Source organism: Crocodylus siamensis, chromosome 10, assembly GCF_052110815.1.
Source record: "Crocodylus siamensis isolate JL-2025a chromosome 10, ASM5211081v1, whole genome shotgun sequence".
NCBI lineage: Eukaryota > Metazoa > Chordata > Crocodylia > Crocodylidae > Crocodylus > Crocodylus siamensis.
The window spans coordinates 175,312-193,868 of record NC_143404.1 but is presented as its reverse complement, the minus strand read 5'-3'; the positions used below and the strand labels follow the sequence as shown (position 1 = coordinate 193,868).

Genomic DNA, 18,557 nt, shown 5'->3' with positions numbered 1-18,557 from the left:
CTGTAGACCATAGAGAGCTGAACAATATAATCCTATCCCAGATATGCACCAGTATCCATAGTTCAAGAAATCTATGATAGGTGGAAACTTCTGGTCTTTTTGTCGTTAGTGAGGGTAAATAGGCTTAGCAGTTTAAATGACAGTACTGCAAACTTAATAGTGTTCTTATCACCTTAAGGTTATATCATTGTGTTTGCATTCTTTTTGGATTTGCTGTTTCACCTGCAACCTTCTGTTCTGCTTGGAGAGAAGATCTGGGAACTGAGATGGGTGTGTCCTATTTGGATGCACATACCTCTGGCAAATAGTTTGGGGGTCACGTGCAAAAACACATCATCATCTTCATTGTGAGGCTAAGCAGAGTATGAACACACCCCAAAAACTATGGACAATTTTATGAAATTTTGGCTAAGTATGCCCTAAAACAAAAGTGTGCTGCAACTGCTGCTGAATATTCAGTGACTTTTGCAGTGAATTATAGATTCCTTTCCAGACTATCCTTTGACTAGGAAATGAATGTGAAAAAGTTTTAAAAAACTGCAGGATTATACTTGTTCAGAGTGGTGTAAGAATATCTTACTAGGCTTCCCGAGAGCCAGTTGCCATCTGACTTTTAATTGGAATCTGGCCTTTTGAGGCAGTTAATAGTCCTAAATGATAATTGGTTAGAAACTTGAGGTTGGATTTCCAGTTATTGAAAGATTTGACATAGCAGGGGACATGGAGAGCTTCTTCCATGTAGCAGGAAAGTTGCAGCTTCTTAGATGTAATTGTTGCTGGCCTCATTCATGTTAGTCTCCGAGATTGTTCAAAGCAAACTGAAGCTGGTGCAGAATGTACAGTCTTCAAGCAGAGCATCTGCACGGGTTGCCTGTGGCGCTCTGGCTGTCAGAGTTTGGTTTTGCTCTTTTAAATGATCAGGAACTTGAACTGCTTACTTTCCTCTAGCTCATGTCCTCTTGCTGTGATAAACACAGCAACACTTGACTTGCAGCTCATTTGCCAGAAGAGTGTGCTGCCGACAGGGTATTTTCTGAGGGGCCCCCTACTGCTCTGTCCTGGATTAGGGCATTTTTGCATCTCAAGTGTAAATGTGAATTAAATTTGGTCCTGAATCTCTTGTGTAGTTGATTCCTCTGTGTCAAATGGATAAAGTAAAACCGAAACTGGTCTTTCAGCTACAGTAGTTGTGTGCCATTAAAATGCTGCACAGCCTTAGTGCAGTTATCCTCAGTACTCCTGAGAAACAGGGAAGTAAATCTGTAGCTTTTCAAGCAGGAAGCAATGTTTAGTATGACCATGTAACTTCAAGTAATTACTTCTCTATTGAGTCCAATAACTTGTTTGACTAAGACTTGTTCAAGACAGGCATCCAGTTTTGATTTGAAGCCATCAAGAGATGCAGAATAAAGCACTTCTTAATAGTATTGTATTGCAGTGAGTAATAGCATTAAAGTTAAGCTTTGGACCTTCTTTGCATTTCAGGTTTGCTGGTTTTGGTCTCTCTCTGCCACATAAGTGTCTTTAGGAACCTGGTATTTTCACTTTGCATACTCCCAGTTTGCTGCCTCAGCTCTGATAAACTGGACAGCTGAAGCTCCTTAAGTCTGTCATGACAACTTATCTTATCTTTGCCCCCAGAATATTTTTGCGGCACTGTTCTGGTGCTCTGCAAAGTTCCAGCATCTTTTAAAATGTGAATCCTGAAACCAGAGGCAGTGTTCCCTTAATGGCTTCTGGCCAAAGTTGTCCTCTCTTGTATCTGAGGCTTCCTGCCCAGGAAATATATTTCCTATTATGAAGAAAAATGTGAACGTTTATTCCTCTATCTTATTTTTGATACTAGAGTTCCCGAAGTTGGAAGAGTAGTCTTTTTGAACCAAGAAGCTCATATCCTACTGGTCAGAACTACTCTTTGCCTAGAAGCAATGTGGATGAGTCTTGACTTCAGAACATGGAGACTTGGCTGTCTAGCAATCATCTTTCTAGAGTTCCAGAGTAGCTGTGCTGGTGCTTGCACTGCTCTTGAACAACAAGTTGGGACAAAATAAGCAGCTTATTTTCTATCCTTTGTCAGTGGAAACTTGAGAGCACAACCTTTTGTCCCCTATCTGAGACTTGGAAGGTGAGACTTTCCCCTCATGTCATTGCACTTTTTGACCTTGGAAAAACTACCCAGTGTGCTGTCTGAGAGCAATACTCTGCCTGGTACTAGATTCAACTGACATTGTGCCCTTCTGTGCTGCTCTGAAGTGGCAATGCTGGGGCGGAAGAAGAAGGAGGTGCTAAGGTGGAGTAGTAGCAGATACAGAATCACCTGCAGTTTTCTCTGCTGTTTAAGTATTTATCTTTTATTCATGAAACTTGATTGATTGTGTATTGAGGCTTTTAGCTGCTTTTGTGATGAGAGCTGGGATTTTTCCTCCCCCCTCCCCCCCTCCCCAGTTATTTTCTAGGTAATCTTTTGAATTGTTCTGTCTTTTGCCCAAGGGTGGAGCTGTAATTAACAGGAGGATGCCACTAAAAGAAATGTATCCCATGGTGGGCAATTACTTGGGCTGTTGCAAGCCAGGTCAGCCCCCCTGTGTCCCCTAACAACTCCCAGGGCTGCTAGGAAGCAAGTCCAGCTGCTGTGCTGCTCCAGCCATGCTGCGGGACCAGGGGCTGTGGGACTGTCTGCATGCGCTACAGCCCAGGCTGCCCCCTGCATCTGGGCCAGGCGGCATCGAGGGACTCACTGTGGGGCAGAAAAACATCTTGGAGAACCTGCTCTGGCCCGCAGGCTGTATTTTGCCCACCCCCGGTCTCTACTCTGACTAGTGAGTTAGGTAATAGCTTGCTCTTTTCATGCCATGGTGTCTTGCATTCTTCTTCCCTTCAGTATCTAGTGCTTTGCAGAAACGTAGGTGTTGAGCTGTACCCATAGGTGGGGTCTGTTGAACTCAAGGAGACTGCTGCCTGATATTTGTGGGCAGATCTTGGGGCTGGCCTCCACTTTTGTGGGCAGAGGTAGTGGGGGAATGTCTCTGGCGGAAGGGCCCTGGCAGTCCCACCCCTCCCCACAGACTGCCAGATGGCCTGAAACCTGGCTTAATTACTCTGAACTCAGTAGTTCCCTATTCATAGATGAAGGGCTCATCATCTAGTCTGGTCTCTGGAATGATACAGGGTACTGTTTATTTGAGTAATTCTTGAATTCTTGCATCAATTTTGATATGGTTTTTTGTGTAAATCTGATATCTTTTATTAGACCAACTTGCATCTTTGATTAAAAAATTCATGAAGTGACAAACTTGGTGAATTCTTGCATCAAGTTTTTAACTTTCAGTCAGATTAAACTATCTTTGTATAATAACCCCCACATTGAAAAACTAACGAAGGATTCACCAGACTGCCTAGTCAGTTGTTCCACAGTTATGCTACAGTTAAAAAAATTCTTACTTTCAGTTTAAATTTGTTTTTCAGCAATTGAATGATTTCATAGGAAAGTTGGGCTGAAGGAGCCTCACAAAAAGGTTATCTAGTCCAGCCCCCTGTCGAAGGCAGGATCACACCTGACTAAACCATCCCAGCCAAGTATCTGTCCAAACTGCTCTTGAAAACTTCCAAGGATGAAATGTTCACAGTTTCGCTAGGTGCCTGTTCCAGTGCTTGACCACCCTTATGGTCAGAAAGTGCCGCCTCCTCTCCAACCTCAATTCTTCCTGCTACAGCTTGAGGCCATGGCTCCTAGTCCTGTCCCCTGCAGCCACAGAGCAAAGCTCATCCCCAGCCTCTCTATTATCATCCTTCAGGTATTTGAAGACTTATCACATCCCTCCCAGTCTTGTCTTCTCCACACTAAATAACCCTAAGTCTTTCAGCCTTTCCTCATATGTCTGTCCTTCCAGGCCCCTATTGCTCTACACTGGAGTCTCCAAATTGTTCATATCCTTATTGAAGTGTTGGTCCCAGAACTGGACATAGTTCTCCAGGTGAGGCCTTGCCAGTACTGAATAGAGCAGAAGAATCACTTGCTTTAACTCGCAATTTAGATTCCTGTTAATACAACCCAGGAGATGTTGGGGCTTTTTTGCAGTGAGAGCACACTGTTGATTCGTATTGAGGTTATTATGGTCCACCATGACTCCCAGCAGCCCTGGCAGTCATTCCCCAGGCTGTACTTGCACATGCAGTTATTCCATCCCAAGTGCAGGGCTTTGCATTTGTCCTTGTTGAATCTCATCTGGTTGATGTGGATCATTTCTCCAGTCTATCCAGGTCATTCTGGATCCCAGCTCTGCTCTCCAGAGAATCCGTGATGCCACCCGACTTGGTGTGGTCTGCAAATTTGCAATGTGTGTACTCGATCCTATTGTCCAAATCATTAAGGAAGCTTGTAAAAGAACTCGGCAGTGTTTTACGCATTTACCAATCTGAAGAACTCTTTGTTGTGAGAAATTTTTACTCTGTGTAGCTTATGATGACATACCCTTCCTTTTGATAAGTTTAAATAACTGAACATTTTGCTGGGGTTGTTTGACCCTAGTATTATTTCCTGCCATGGCAGAGGGTCGGACTAGATGATCTACTCGGGTCCCTTCCGACCCTAGAAACTATGAAACTATGAACTTTTAAAGTCTCCTGCTAACAGGCTTTTTCCCCCCAGATTTCACTTCTTTCTCATAGCTCTTTTTTGAGGCCTTTCCAGTTTTTCTACACTTTCTTTGTAGCGTGGATGCAATAACTAGATATTTACTTTATTAATGGTCTTAGTAGTGTCCTGTATGGAGTTGGTACCACCTTCTTACTCCTATTAGCCGCCCCCCCCTTATCCATCCAAGTTGGCATTAGCATTTGTGACCATCATCATTGACAGACATCATGTTTATTTGGTTACCCAAGTCCTTTCCACTGCCAATTTATAGGATAGTCCTAACCGTGAGCCACCTGGATTTGGGAAGGGCAGTGTATAAATTGAATACATACATAATAAACCCTGTAAATGACACTTAGGTTCTTTATTCCTAGAGGCCTCTTGTAACATATTTGTTACAATACTTGTGCTCTGTGTGTGTGCAGCAATTTTCATAAGAGGCTCCTGGAGCTACTTAGAACTGAGAGAAGCCGCAACAGCCAGTGAGTGTTGTGCCACAAAACAATAACATGTTTGTGCTAAGGCTGGCACTCTGCCAACAGTTTATTTCAGCTTGCTGAACTATTTGCATTCAATAAGTCCACTTTAACCTAAAAGGCCAAATTTCTGGGAAGCTAAGATCTGTTTGGGGGAGTTTGGTGCAGTGTAAATGTGGAGAATACCAGAGTGAGGGGAGAGTGTGTGTGCTTTAAGCTGTACTGATAATTCTTTAGCTATTTTGAGACGTGTGTGTAAAGAAAATCCCTTTGTGAGCCTTTAAGAGCTCAGGTGCCAAAGTAGCAGAAGTATAGGTTGCAGAAGTATAGGTTTTTCGCAGGGTGCATGCCCACCTGCAGGAGAAAAGCTGTTCAGCCCTCCAATGAAAATGGGCTGTGTTAATTAAGTTGAATGGAGGGTGGCACCTTCCAGGTGTGCTAAATCATGTCAACATTCTAAACACAAGAGCTGCCCACATGTGCATAGCAAGCATGCAGCTGTAGTTGTGCAAACCCTAACCCCCTTTCATTGTGAGCTAAAGTTCAGGAATTCTGCAGGAGAGCACTACAAATATGCTTTCTTCGCTTGGGCTCAAACTTTTGAGCTGGGTGTGGGAAAACATGGGTGGCTGCTAGCATCTGTTGATAAAAAATGGGAGTTGTTTTGTCTTCAGTTTCTGTCATTTCCTATCAACCTCAGTGATCTTATGGTAATTTAGTAAAAATTAATTGTAATGTACAAATTGACATTGTTTCCTACTGTGTGGGAATGTGTTACCGATTTTGGTTTGATATGTAGAAGAGTTGTTTCTTATGAGAGGACCTTGGGCTGTACAAATAAAGACAGTGTTGCAGCAGTGGTGTTCTGGGACGGTGCCCTAGTGGCTAGATTAGGGGCTAAGACTCTGAGATATTATTCTTGGCTTCATCACACTCATTCTCTAACTTCACAGGTCATTTTAATGTCTTTATTTCTGTGTACCTGGCTGAGGAACAGGTGCCACCTGGGAGGTATAGGCTTAATATTGTGCACTGCAGTCTGTTGTGCCGTCTCACCTACAACAGGCCTATCATGAAGCAGCGCATCCGAGCAGCCCCAGTCTCATGTTGACTGAAATGTTTGCCAAGGGTTCAGAGCGTGGAACATGGTGTGCAAGGCTAAGACCTCCCTGTGTTAGTAGGAGTTCTGTAGGCAAAGTGTTTCTGACTGAAGAGGAGTTTACATTCTGTGAATAATGATTATAGCAATGTTTGTAAACACAGAGGACTGAGCAAAAAGCATCTACAAGTCAGGGTGGACTGCTGTATGGATTACTGAGGCAAGGCGAGGTTTGGGTGGGAGGAAGTGACTTTTCTATTGTGCAGTTGCTCTTAATTTAGCTGACTTTTTTGGTAGCTGTGTAAACGTGACAGTCTGGCAGGCTGTGAAGCATGCTCTAACATGGTGCTAATCTTCCTGACTGACAATGAAGTCCCTATCTCCATAGCTGTCTGCAGGATTTTCCTCCTCTCACCCATGGGGTTTGGAATGTGTTTTTAAATCACCTTTTAAAATCTCATGCAGATCTTTGTGGAGTTTGATGGCTGCAACTGGAAGCAACATGCCTGGGTGAAAGTTCATGCTGAAGAGGTCATCGTGTTGCTGTTGGAAGGCTCTCTGGTTTGGGCTCCTCGAAATGATCCAATTCCACTTCAGGGAACTCGGGTCTCTCTCGCGCATTGGCCTGCACTTGTAAGTATTTGGCCAGAACAATTTCAGCATGGAAAAAGCCATGTAATTGTTGAAGTTGGGATTAGCTTTGTCTCGGGTCCTTTTTATGGCTTACGTGCTGCTTCCTAACCTTAGCTATATTGAGGTGAGACAGGAACAAATTTGGGAAGTGGAAAATGCAGTTGGGATCTGGACAGAATGTTCTGTTATCTCCGAGGCTGCAAAGTCAGAGGTCTCGCATGTTGTGATGTGTATTTCCTAATGTAGGATTGTTTGGGTGAAATTTAGGTTGTATGTGGAACTCTTTTCAGGTGCTTGGGATTGTACAGCGATGAAGTAGTGAGGAACTTTTGAAGGTTTTAGAAAGATTATTTCTCATAGTACCTAGCTGTGATTCCTGCAGAATTTATAAGGACTTCCCCCCTGCTCCCTTTCACTTTTAATAGGCTAAGTGCTATACCCCAAAGTTTTTGTTGGAATAGCCGTATTGCCTGGAGGATGTGGAAAGATGCACAGAGAAGAGAGCTGCTGCCGGCTGCCAGCTCCGTTTTTCATTTGGGGAAACATTAACTGTGTCAAAGGAAGCCGTCCGTCAGCATATGGTACCCCTTCATGTTGACCTTGCCACCATAGCTATTCCAATGTCTTCATATTTGCTGTTCCAGTCCTTTCTGTTCTGGAGGACTCTGGGGATATGACAACTAATGAAATTAAAACTTGAGAAGATTAAATTGAAATCAAGTGAGAGAGAGAAATTTTAGTCAGTGCTGAAACCTTTTTGTTAATCTCTATAAAGTTGCATGGGAAACTGCTGAGAGAGAACATCTTTGGTTCAGTATTTCTTCCCCTTAAGTTAGTGTTTGAGAGTGAGCATGTGTTATTTTCTTGGTCCTTCAAGAGTTCAGCAGCAAATGTAAAAGAAAGATTCAAGATGCAATGCTCCTGGTAATAACTTAGCAAAGTAGCTTTTGATGCGTTTCAGGCTGCTTTTATCAATCATAAAACAAAATTCCACAATCTTTCCTTAGTGAGTCGCCTTCAAAAACATCTCTTATTCTGTCCTTTTTGTAAGTCACTTCTAAGTAGAAAGTATCCTGATTTCCCTGCTGCCCCTTCAAGCATTAATATTTTAAAATAACTCCATATAATTAGAAGTTAATGTTATAAAGGTGTTTTCATCTGGGAGTTTGTTCTCTAGTGCTCTGGCATCTGGGTTGTGTTAACAGGAATATCTCTTGCAAATTAAGTGAAGTCATGGTTGGTGGATGCAAAGAGGATGAAGCTGGACTGTTCTCAGTGGGGGCAGATGACAGGACGCGTTATTCTGGCGCATATCTATGAGGGGCCAGCAGGGGAGATTATGCTTAGGGGCAACCAACACGGGTTCATTAGTGGCAGGTCCTGTCAGACCAACCTGGTGGCCTTTGTGATCAGATCACCAAATCATTAGGTGCAGGGGTAGCAGTGGACATTGTCTTCCTGGACTTTTGGAAGGCATTCGACACTGTCTCTCACCCCATTCTCATTAAGAAACTGGGGGACTGGTGTTGGCACCCACACAGTCAATTGGGCCGCCAAGTGGCTGGAGGGCCGCACCCAGAGAGCGGCGGTGGACGGGTCATTTTCAACCTGGCGGGATGTGGGCAGTGGGGTCCCCCAGGGCTCGGTCCTCGGGTCTGCGCTGTTCAACATCTTCATCAGTGACTTGGACGAGGGGGTAAAAAGCACGCTGTTCAAATTTGCTGATGACACTAAGATGTGGGGGGATGTGGGCACGCTAGAAGGGAGGAACAGGCTGCAATCAGACCTAGACAGGGTTACAGTGGTGGGCGGATGAGAATAGGATGGGATTCAACACCGAGAAGTGCAGAGTGGTGCACCTGGGGAGGAACAACCGGCACCGTACCTACAGGTTGGGGAACTCTGTTCTTGTCAGTACAGAGACGGAAAAGGATGGTGCAGTCATCGTTGACTTCAAGATGAACGTGGGCCAGCAGTGTGGGGACGTGGTCAGAAAGGCCAACTGCACCTTGTCATGCATCCACAGATGCATCTCAAGCAGGTCCAGGGAGGTGATCCTTCCCCTCTATGCGGCACTGGTCAGGCCGCAGCTGGAGTACTGCGTCCAGTTCTGGGTACCGCACTTCAGGAGGGATGTGGACAACACGGAGAGAGAGGGTCCAGAGGAGGCCACTCTCATGGTCAGGGAGCAGCAGGGCAGGCCTTATGAGGAGAGGCGATGGGACCTGAACCTGTTCAGCCTCCACAAGAGAAGGCTGAGGGGGGATCTAGTGGCCTGTTACAAACTAGTTAGGGGGGATCAGCAGGCACTGGGGAAGTCTCTGTTCCCCCGAGCGCTGCCAGGAGTGACCAGGAATAACAGTCACAAGCTGGCAGAGGGTAGATTTAGGCTAGATATCAGGAGGCGTGACTTCACGGTGAGGGCGGCTAGGATTTGGAACCAACTTCCAAGGGAAGTGGTGCTGGTTCCTACCCTGGGGGTCTTTAAGAGGAGGCTAGATGTACACTTTGCTGGGGTCGTTTGACCCCAGTACTCTTTCCTGCCATGGCAGGGCGTCGGACTAGATGATCTACTCAGGTCCCTTCTGACTCTAGAAACTATGAAACTATAAGTACAAGGAGCAATGGGCTCAAGTTTCAGCAAGGGAAGTTGAGGCTGGATATTAGGGAAAAACTCTCTCACTAGGAGGGTGGTGAAACCTGTTCCAGTGCTACCCAGAGACGTGGTGGAGTCTCCATCCTTGAAGGTTTTTAAGGCCTGGCTTGACAAAACCTTGGCTGGGATGATGTAGTTGGGACTGGTCCTGCTTGGAGCAGGAGGTTGGACTAGATGTGACTTCCTGAGGTCCCTTCCAGCCTTCGCTGTCTCTGATTCTATGATTCTTCCGCTCTGTTTAGCACTAGTGAGGCCTCACCTTTGAGAATTGTGTCCAGTTCTGGGCCCCACACTCCAAGGTGGAGACAGATATGAAAGAGTCCATTGGAGAACAACAATAGTGATAAGAGGTCTGGGAAGCCCGTCTTATGAGAAAAGGCTGAAAGAACTAGGATTGTTTAGTCTGCGAAAGAGAAGACGGGGTTGCGAGGGGGGTGGGGTTGCTAACAATCTTTATAAAGAGTCATTATAGAGAAGATGGAGATGAGCTTTTCTCTCTGGCTGTAGGGGACAGGACTAGATGCAATAGCCTTAAGCTGCAGCAGGGGAAATTTTCGTTGGAGATTTCCAAGGAAGAACTTTATGACTGAGTGGTCAAGCATTTGGAACAGGCACCTAGAGAAACTGTGTAATTTCCATCCCTGGAAGTTTTCAGAAGCAGGTTAGACAGGCACTTAGCTGGAATGGTTTAGTGAAGGATGATCCTGCCTTGGGCAGGGCTTTATGAGGTCCTAGATGACCTTATGAGGTCCCCTTCCAGCCCCACTTTTCTATGATTCTTTGACCTAACATGCACTTATTTTTCAGACAGTTATAGTAACAAGTAATGCTTCCCTTCATTAGTCAATCCAAAAGAGCGTTTACTTTTACATGGAATGAGAGTATAAACTTGTCCTTGTTAAATAGTTATGTCTGCGATTTCCTGGAATACTTAGAATTATTGATCACAGATTTTTATTACAAGTGCAGTACAAAGAATGTGCTGCATTGGGATGTGCTCTAGTAGTACCCACACCCAAAAGAACATCTCATTTGAATTGTGCCTTGAGTTCTAACAAAGGTTGTAGGTCATGTTGCTTTCATGTGACCTCTCATCAGGAGTTGCTGAAGCTCCTTAGAAGCACTGAGAGAGAGAGTCTTAGTGATTCATAATTTAATTCTAGTTCCTTGTCTTACCAAAGCTGACTGCCAGGAGCCCTGGAGAAAGCAAAATTATTTTACTCGGCCCTTTTTCTAAATTACTGAAGCTTGGGTTCTTCTTGTTCTTTGTCCACAATATTTATGCAGTATGCATTTAAAGTGTTTGCTGCTTTGGGAAGAATGTATTTTACAAAAGATTATTTTATCCACTGAAAGTTTGAGAACTGCTGGAGAGGATCACCTACGTCTGAAGGTTTTCCCAGCCTTTTTGCTGACCTCCATTTTTCTTCTTCACAGACCTTCACTCCTTTAGTAGATAAGCTGGGCTTAGGCTCTGTGGTTCCAGTGGAGTTTCTTCTGGACCGGCACCTAAGGTTCCTGTCTGATGCCAGTGGACTACGTCTTTTTCAGGTACTTGATTAAGTATGTTTATAACATAGATTTCACTTTGCCCTGCTTGTCAGGATCACTCTTTCCAAATCAGGAAACCCTCCTCAAGTATTTTGGCTCTTGTTTTTCTGCTGTTGTAAAAATCAGTAGCATTTAGACCTTCTTCCATATACAGAGTAAATGATTACTATGGGAGTTGCAAAGCTGCTTCTGCAGGTCTCGATCAAGTTCTTGACATATTGAGAGAGGCTGCTTAGTTTTCTCTGGTTTGGGTGGAGGTCAGATGTTTTTCACACAAGTCTCAGAGCAGAGGTGCCAGCTTTATGTGCAGTTTCCATCGTTGGAAGTTTTCAGGATGTAATGTAAAATAGTGCAACTTTTCTGCTATCTACTGTCTTGGCATGAAGAGCACCCTGGCCAAGTTCGCAGATGATACCAAAATATGGGGCAAAGTTAGCATACCAGAGGGTAGGGAACAGATCCAGGCTGGAAAACTGGGCAGAATGAAATAAGATGTTCAACAAAGACAAATGCAAAGTGCTGCACCTGGGCAAAAAGAACCACCAACACACTTACAGGCAGGGGGGTGTTCACCCGAGCACGACCAGGAGTGACTAGAAATAATGGTCACAAGCTGGCAGAGGGTAAATTCAGATTAGACATCAGGAGGCGCTACTTCACGGTGAGGGTGGCTAGGATCTGGAACCAACTTCCAAGAGAAGTGGTGCTGGCTCCTGCCTTGGGTCTTTTAAGACAAGGCTAGACAATCACCTTGCTGGGGTCGTTTGACCCCAGGACTCTTTCCTGCCATGGCAGGGGGTCGGACTTGATGATCTGCTCAGGTCCCTTCCGACCCTGCTAACTATGAAACTTCAGGGCAGGGGGTTGGACTCAATGACCTTCCAACCCTAACATCTATGAATCTGAGTCTTGAGAGGTTTTGAATCTTCCATTCAAAATGTTTTGTGATTTCTTCCATTGCTGACAGATGGGAACGGAGAGTCAGAATCAAATTCTGCAGGAGCAGCCTGCCCTGCGAGAATCTGTCAATGCATTGATTGGTGACCAGAAGCTCCAGGAAATTTTTAGCAGAGGTAAAACTGACTGGTTTTTCATTTCAGAATGATTTTGATTGTGTCACCAGAGTACTGACTTATGCTTGGGTTTTGTTGAGAAAAGGAGTCAAAGCGATACGTATGGCTGGCTATATTTGAAAGTTCCACTTTCACAGATAATGTGTCCTGAGTTCTTTGTGACATGAGGTTAATCATCTGTGTCAAAGTGCCTTCGGCTGGGAAAATGACTGCTTTCTCTATTTGAAGTGCCAAAACCTCTTTCAGTGTAAGTCAGTATTTACAAATAATCAGATTTTTAGATTTGAAATGTAACATGTTTAGCTTTTGCCTGGAGCTGGGTTTTGTGGGAATTTAGAACCGAATCCCTCTGGTTGTCTTTGAGTTCTCTGCAACTGAAGAAAACTACTTTGTCTCAAAGTCTAATGATAGCATCTTGAACATGACTACAGGGAAACATAGGGGACTAACCTTAGCAGCTCTGTGTTCATAAATGACTGGAATGTTAAATGGGATTTGATCCAGACTTGCGCTATGTGGTATTCTGACGGTCTAATGCAGGGGCGGGCAAAATGCGCCCCGGGGGCCAGATCTGGCCCGCCAGGCCATTGTATCTGGCCGGTGGGGCCCCCCCAAAATTAAGAAAATTAATACTTATTTGCCCCTGGCTGCCTGTCATGTGGCCCTTGATGGCTTGCCAAAACTCAGTAAGCAGCCCTCTGCCCAAAATAATTGCCCGCCCCTGGTCTAGTGCCTAGACCATGTAGCGTTGCTTCTGCTACAACCTTTGATTAGCAGCCTGGGCTCTTCAGCTTGACCAGTGGAAGCTTGTGGCTTTTGGTGCAGTTGGGTCCATGCTGCTGATGTCTGCCCTAGGGACACTGCATTACGGGGGTGTGATGTGGATCTTACTGGGGAGCTAGTGACTTTGATATTAGCAAAACTGATTTTGGCTTAATAAGCATGCCTTCTCCGTTTAAGGCAATGCTCCTCAAATGAGCTGGTCATCTCGTAATTTACAGTCAGTGACAGGATACTAGACTAAACAGGCCCCTGTGGTCTGAGTTGCTTTTCTTCCTTTGTTCAGGCAAGTTCTTTGTTTGTAGGTTTAGTGGGGAGCCAGGAGATGAATTCCACATACTGGCTTTTATAGCAGGAAAAAATTCTTACCTCTGGATGAACTGTGGACTCATGCTCTGTTCAGGTCGCAAAACCCGTTGTTTGGTTTACATAAGTCTGCTGGTCTGCTCCACCTATACTTAATGCTTCAGCTACAGATAAGTGGCAGCCTTGTTCCAAATGGCAGCCTTGCAGTGTTTGCCCAGCAAATGAGGGTCACAAATAGAAGAAAGAGTAGAACAAACAAAGCTGACAGTTAGGTTGTATTACTTGCTATGTGGCTACACATTCATTTTTCTAAGTATTAATTTGTTTGTAGGTGATGGAGCAAAAGTGAAGAGAAGGGAGTTAGAACTTGGTGCATGTTTGCAAAGCTGGAGGAGGGTGTTCAGTTATCCAGAAGAAAATTCTGATAAACTTAAGAAACTTGATCTGAGAATCATTGAGAAACAAATGTGAAGACCCCTGAGGCTGCTGGTCATTTTTATTCAGAGACTTGTGCTTACAGAGTACAGCTTTTTGCAACCAGCAGAAGCTCTAATAAAACTTGTAATCTGTTTCCTTGCACCAGAGTACTGGTACTTTCAACCCCAAGCTATATATATTACTACCTGTATTATATACCTGTAATGGTACAGTCAGTATAATTTGTTCAAAGGTATATTCAATCACTGTGTGTCTTTTCTAGGTCCTTACAGTGTTCAGGGCCAACGGGTGAAGGTGTACCAACCGGAGGATGAAAACAGTTGGCTTTGTGGTGTGGTGAGCCATCAAGACCCCATCACTCGCCTTATGGAGGTGTCTGTAACTGAGGTGAAGATCTGATACGTTTTGTCTGGGCTTCTGAAATGTGATTCTGTTGCATCACCTAGTGAACTTATTTTTCAAAAAAACTGCATTTATTTGTTCTTGGCTACTGGTTCTTAAATGTGTAATCATTTACCCGGTGCTTTCTGGATAAAACGTCCACAGGCTTCATAATAAAAAGACAGTACACAATTCAGCAATTCTGGTAGGGGAGAGGGTATGGGAGTGATCTTTGTTGAGAACAAGCTACTGTAGGGTGGAAAAAAACTAATGGAAATGACTCTGATAGAGAGTCTGCTGAATGGAAACATGTATTTTTCCATTGGTGTATGTGGCTTTGAAGTATCTTCTTTCTTGGCAGCTACTTCATAGGTTACATGAGTTACAGAAATTGCCATCCCACATGCTGCATTTGTTTGACAATATACCCTAGGGGAAGACACATAAGTGTAACCTAAGTTATTGTTTTGTTTTTTGTTGAGCTAAAGTTGCAGACTCTTTAGCTTCTCCCAAATCCCAGTCGTCATGTCAGTTCCAAGTGGTTGATAGCATGGTGAACCTTCATTGACACCATTAATTATTGTACTTCTTACCCAGGAAAGAACAGCCAGCAAAAATGTCTGATTAGATTATTTGGATTTAACTCCAGAGTTGGATAATGTATAGAGTATTTTTTGTTTGAATATGTATGTCGTAATTTTTTTATTATGTATTTATTTTTTTATCAACTGCTTATGCTGCCCTTCCCAGAGAGGGCTGAGTGGTTTTCAATAAAAAACAAAACTTAAAGCATAATAAAATAATACAAGAGGGTATAACAAAATAACACCCCCCTCCCTCCAAATTCAAACACAGCCTATTTTGCCCCACTCGCTCCTGCTTCCCTGGCTGTTAGTTAGGAGAGCATCCCTCCTGTCCAACCTAGTCTCACTTCTCCACCCCCATTCACTGTCCCTGCAAAAGAGAATATTTTTTCCCATGTTCCCTCCCATCCCTACAGATGCCCACTCTGCTGCCTCAAACCCTGGAGTGGGAAGGGTGTTTCTGGCCATTATTGCTTGCTGTGGGAGCTTCAGGTCTCTGCCTCTGAACTGGGTTCTTGTATCCATGTATCTTCTGTTTGATTAAATCTGGGGAGACAGTCTCAATAGAAGAGATGCTTTATTGCTGCTTTTTGTGGGGCAGGGTGACACTTGAGTAGAAAGTGAATATTAAGTCATTGATCAAGAAACCGCCTGACTTGAATCTTCTAATGGACTAGTTTCCAATCTCCTGTGTTTGGGCGAGGCTGCTAGGGAATGGGTCACATAAACTGAGTCACTTCCTTGCCAGGTTAGAAAGAAAGGAAGGGAGAAGAGAATGCATTTACAGGGGAGTATGCTTCGTGGCCAAAGTGTGCCCAAAGTGCTCAGCGGGGCAAGTATATGAATGCAGACAAAGGGAGAGCCAAGTTTGAGGGCCACATAATTGAAGAAAAAGTGAAACCATTAAAATGGTAAATGAAAGACAGGCCAGCAAGGAAGTGGAAACAGGGTACGAGAGGTAGAGAAAGGGGGTGGGATGGGCTGTTTGGTGTAGTCTCCAAGCTGATAACTTGATTCAATGCGTTTCTTCCTTCCTCCTGTGCTTCTCGCTGCCCACACCCATAAAAATCAGAGTGGTGAGATAAAGTCAGTGGATCCTCGACTTATTCATGTGGTGATGGACAACTCGGCTCCTTCCAATGAGGTACTGTTATTTATCAGGTCTCTGCATATACAGTTGGAGCTTTGGAAAGTCTTTGAAGTCACTTGATAAAAAAGAACTGCAACGGGTGCTCTTCGCTGAGGGCATCAGAATTCTGCTGGAGGGGAGAAGTGGGTGTTGTGTTGTGCTGTGATGGCTAATCCGATTATCTTCTTGGTTTCCCTTAAAGATCCATTTTCTGTCAGCACAGGCTTGCTTTTGGTTTACAAAGTTAGAAATGATTTTTGGTGGCTCTTGGCATTTGGACATGTCATCTTTCATTGTAAGAGGTTTTCTGACGGTGGGTCCTGCTGGTCATTTTCTCTTATTGTAGGAAAACATTCCTATCCTCCTTTAGGACCTTGTTGAGAGAGGGTCATGGCTGGTCCCCACACAGCAGACTCTGTAACTTCAGGCCACAGCAGTCTGGGATCTGCCCTCCTCATTTAAATGATGCTTCTACTTGAAGTTCGGAGCCGCACGTTTGCTCTTTGCAGCGTAGTGCAGGCTGCCTCCTGCAGAATCCTGGCAATGTTGGCAGCTGTGTTTGACCAAAAGCTTTGTCCTAAAAGAAAGTGGTGGCAATTTACTTGTAGCAGTAAGATGCATTGTATAAATGGTTTCATAGTTCAGGCTCTCAACCATAAGTATTTCGCAGTCATTACTTTCATTGGCTTTCTGTTTCTTTAAGGTCTGCTGTACTGGTGTTGCTTGATGTCAGTCAGTTAATGAAAAGATTATTTGTGTTTATTGATGACCCTGTTCTAACATAAAAAGGACAAGGGCTTACCTTTTTTTGCCTCCTTACAGTTTCCTGTATTAAAAGTTGCCAGAGCAGTATCTAGAGTAGAATAGAGTAACACATTAATTGTTCCAGCATACGGACTGCTTTCCATTGAGTTGGGAAGGGAATGGAACTTGTGGTTTTCTTGACACAGCCAGGGGGACCTTTTGTAATAATTGCATAATTTTACTTCTTCTAGGGTGGAGGTGTAAAAGCAGCTAAATCTTCAAAAGGGAAAAAGAAACGCGAGTGTCTGGAGGGAAAGGATGGACGAAGGAGGAAAACGGCTTCGGATCCTGGGTGTGATCCTGCAACAAAGAAGCTAAAAGAGAGGGGTGAAGCAGATAGTAATGGGAGTGACGGAGGCGAGGCAAGCAGTGGCCCTTGGAAAGGAGGCACCAGTAGTGATGCAGGGCTGGATCCAAGGGCCAAGCAGCTGCCTCCATTTGTTCCTCCAATTAATCGCAATATTCGCTTTGCCACTTACACCAAAGAGAATGGCCGAACTCTGGTAGTCCAGGATGAACCAGTTGGTGGTGAGACACCTGTACCATTCACTCCCTTTTCCTCAGTGGCTGGTCAAGCACTGCTGGTTGGAGCTGGTTGTAAAGAGGCAGGAAAATCACTGGAACAGGTTGGCCAAAACATGGCGGCTGCTGCAACAGTTGTTACTACAGCTACTTTGACGCCCACAACTGTGAGGATCTCAGATACTGGTATGTCAGCGGTTTCTGGACAGGAGAAATCAAAAAGCCGGTCACAGGCTCAGGGAGAGGTGAGTCGTTTGCAGCTCTGAAGATTCAAAGTAAAACTAGGAAATGCAGGGAAAATGTATTTTCTAAGCATCTAATGAAATAGGTTCCCATTGGGCATTTGTACATAGGTAGTTCTAAAAGGTTTGCCATTTGGGGACCTCTGTCTTTCCCAGAAGTTCCTCTCGTTTCTTTTTTTTAGCCACTGACTGGGAAAAGAACTAAGGGACACCTCTTCTAAACCAGGGCTGTCCAACTTCAGCCTCTGGGTACTGCACCATGCAGGCCACTGGACCATGCGGCATGCAGATGCTTCCCCTTTCCCCCTGCTGCTCCCCATGGACATCCCCTCCACTGCACCAGTGTCTTCCCCCATGCAGGCACAGTCTCTTCCCCCCCACTCTTTCCCTTAGCCCTGATATTTGTTTTTTCCCCCTACCCCTGCTGCACGCAACACAGGCTTACCATCAGTTTCCGCTGCTACATGCTGTCTGGACTTGCCTTTAGCTCCCTGCATTGCATTGCTCTGCTCCCTGGGAAGGGAGGGGGAGCAGCAGCCAGGTGAGAGCCCAGGGGCTGCAACTTAACTACCGTCAGCCCATGCACAGCCTACAAGGGCTAAGTTGCAGGCAGAAGGAAGCCACTTGGCTGTGAATCTCAAGGACTGTATAATATTTGTTTAACCGCTTAAAAAGAAATGCAGAGTAACGGAACTACTAACAGAGCTGTTCTTGGAGAGGAGTCACTGTTGTGTTGGTCTTCAAAGTTGGTAGGGGAGAGTTGGGGAATTTTAGGGTATGAGAGCTTAGTGTACCAGAAGACATTTTTGACCGTGGCCCAATAATTTATGATGAGCCCTTAGCTAACCTTCATTTAAAACTTATAGTCCTGTGGTCAAGAATATTTTTATACATGAAATTTGTGATATAATAATTCTGTCTTCCTTAATCTGTAGACAGTCTGAAACTCTATGAATTGGTCTGGCCTACCACAGTATACTCAGGTCCTTGGTTGTGAGGTATCTGCATAAGGTTACGTGCTAGGAAAAAGCTAGCCTCACAAGTCCTCCCTCCTTAGTCTGAGTGTTCTTCAGAAGTACTGATAAAATAATGGAAGAGGACTGTCAAAATCTTTGGCTCTCAAAACAGGTTAATAGAAAAGACTTACAAAACCCAGGGTTACTATAGCTTGAATACATGTTATGATGGATTAAAACTATAGGAGATTCTAAATCAGAAGTTATAGTTGGAGAGACTGAGGCAATTAA

General features: G+C 44.4%; 1 protein-coding gene across 2 annotated transcripts in view; it reads left to right on the top strand.

Annotated features, from left to right (window-relative positions):
* The window catches only part of KDM3B (lysine demethylase 3B), a 68,865-nt gene that overhangs the window by 11,918 nt on the left and 38,390 nt on the right, over nt 1-18,557 (top strand). Inside the window, exons 2-7 of one of the 2 annotated variants that reach the window (XM_090064742.1) lie at nt 6,677-6,844; nt 10,938-11,051; nt 12,019-12,124; nt 13,911-14,035; nt 15,686-15,757; nt 16,738-17,313. In XM_090064742.1, coding sequence (XP_089920868.1) covers nt 6,677-6,844; nt 10,938-11,051; nt 12,019-12,124; nt 13,911-14,035; nt 15,686-15,757; nt 16,738-17,313 — 1,161 coding nt within the window. The remainder of the gene's footprint in view (nt 1-6,676; nt 6,845-10,937; nt 11,052-12,018; nt 12,125-13,910; nt 14,036-15,685; nt 15,758-16,737; nt 17,314-18,557) is intronic. The other variant, XM_090064743.1, reaches the window with a different exon arrangement.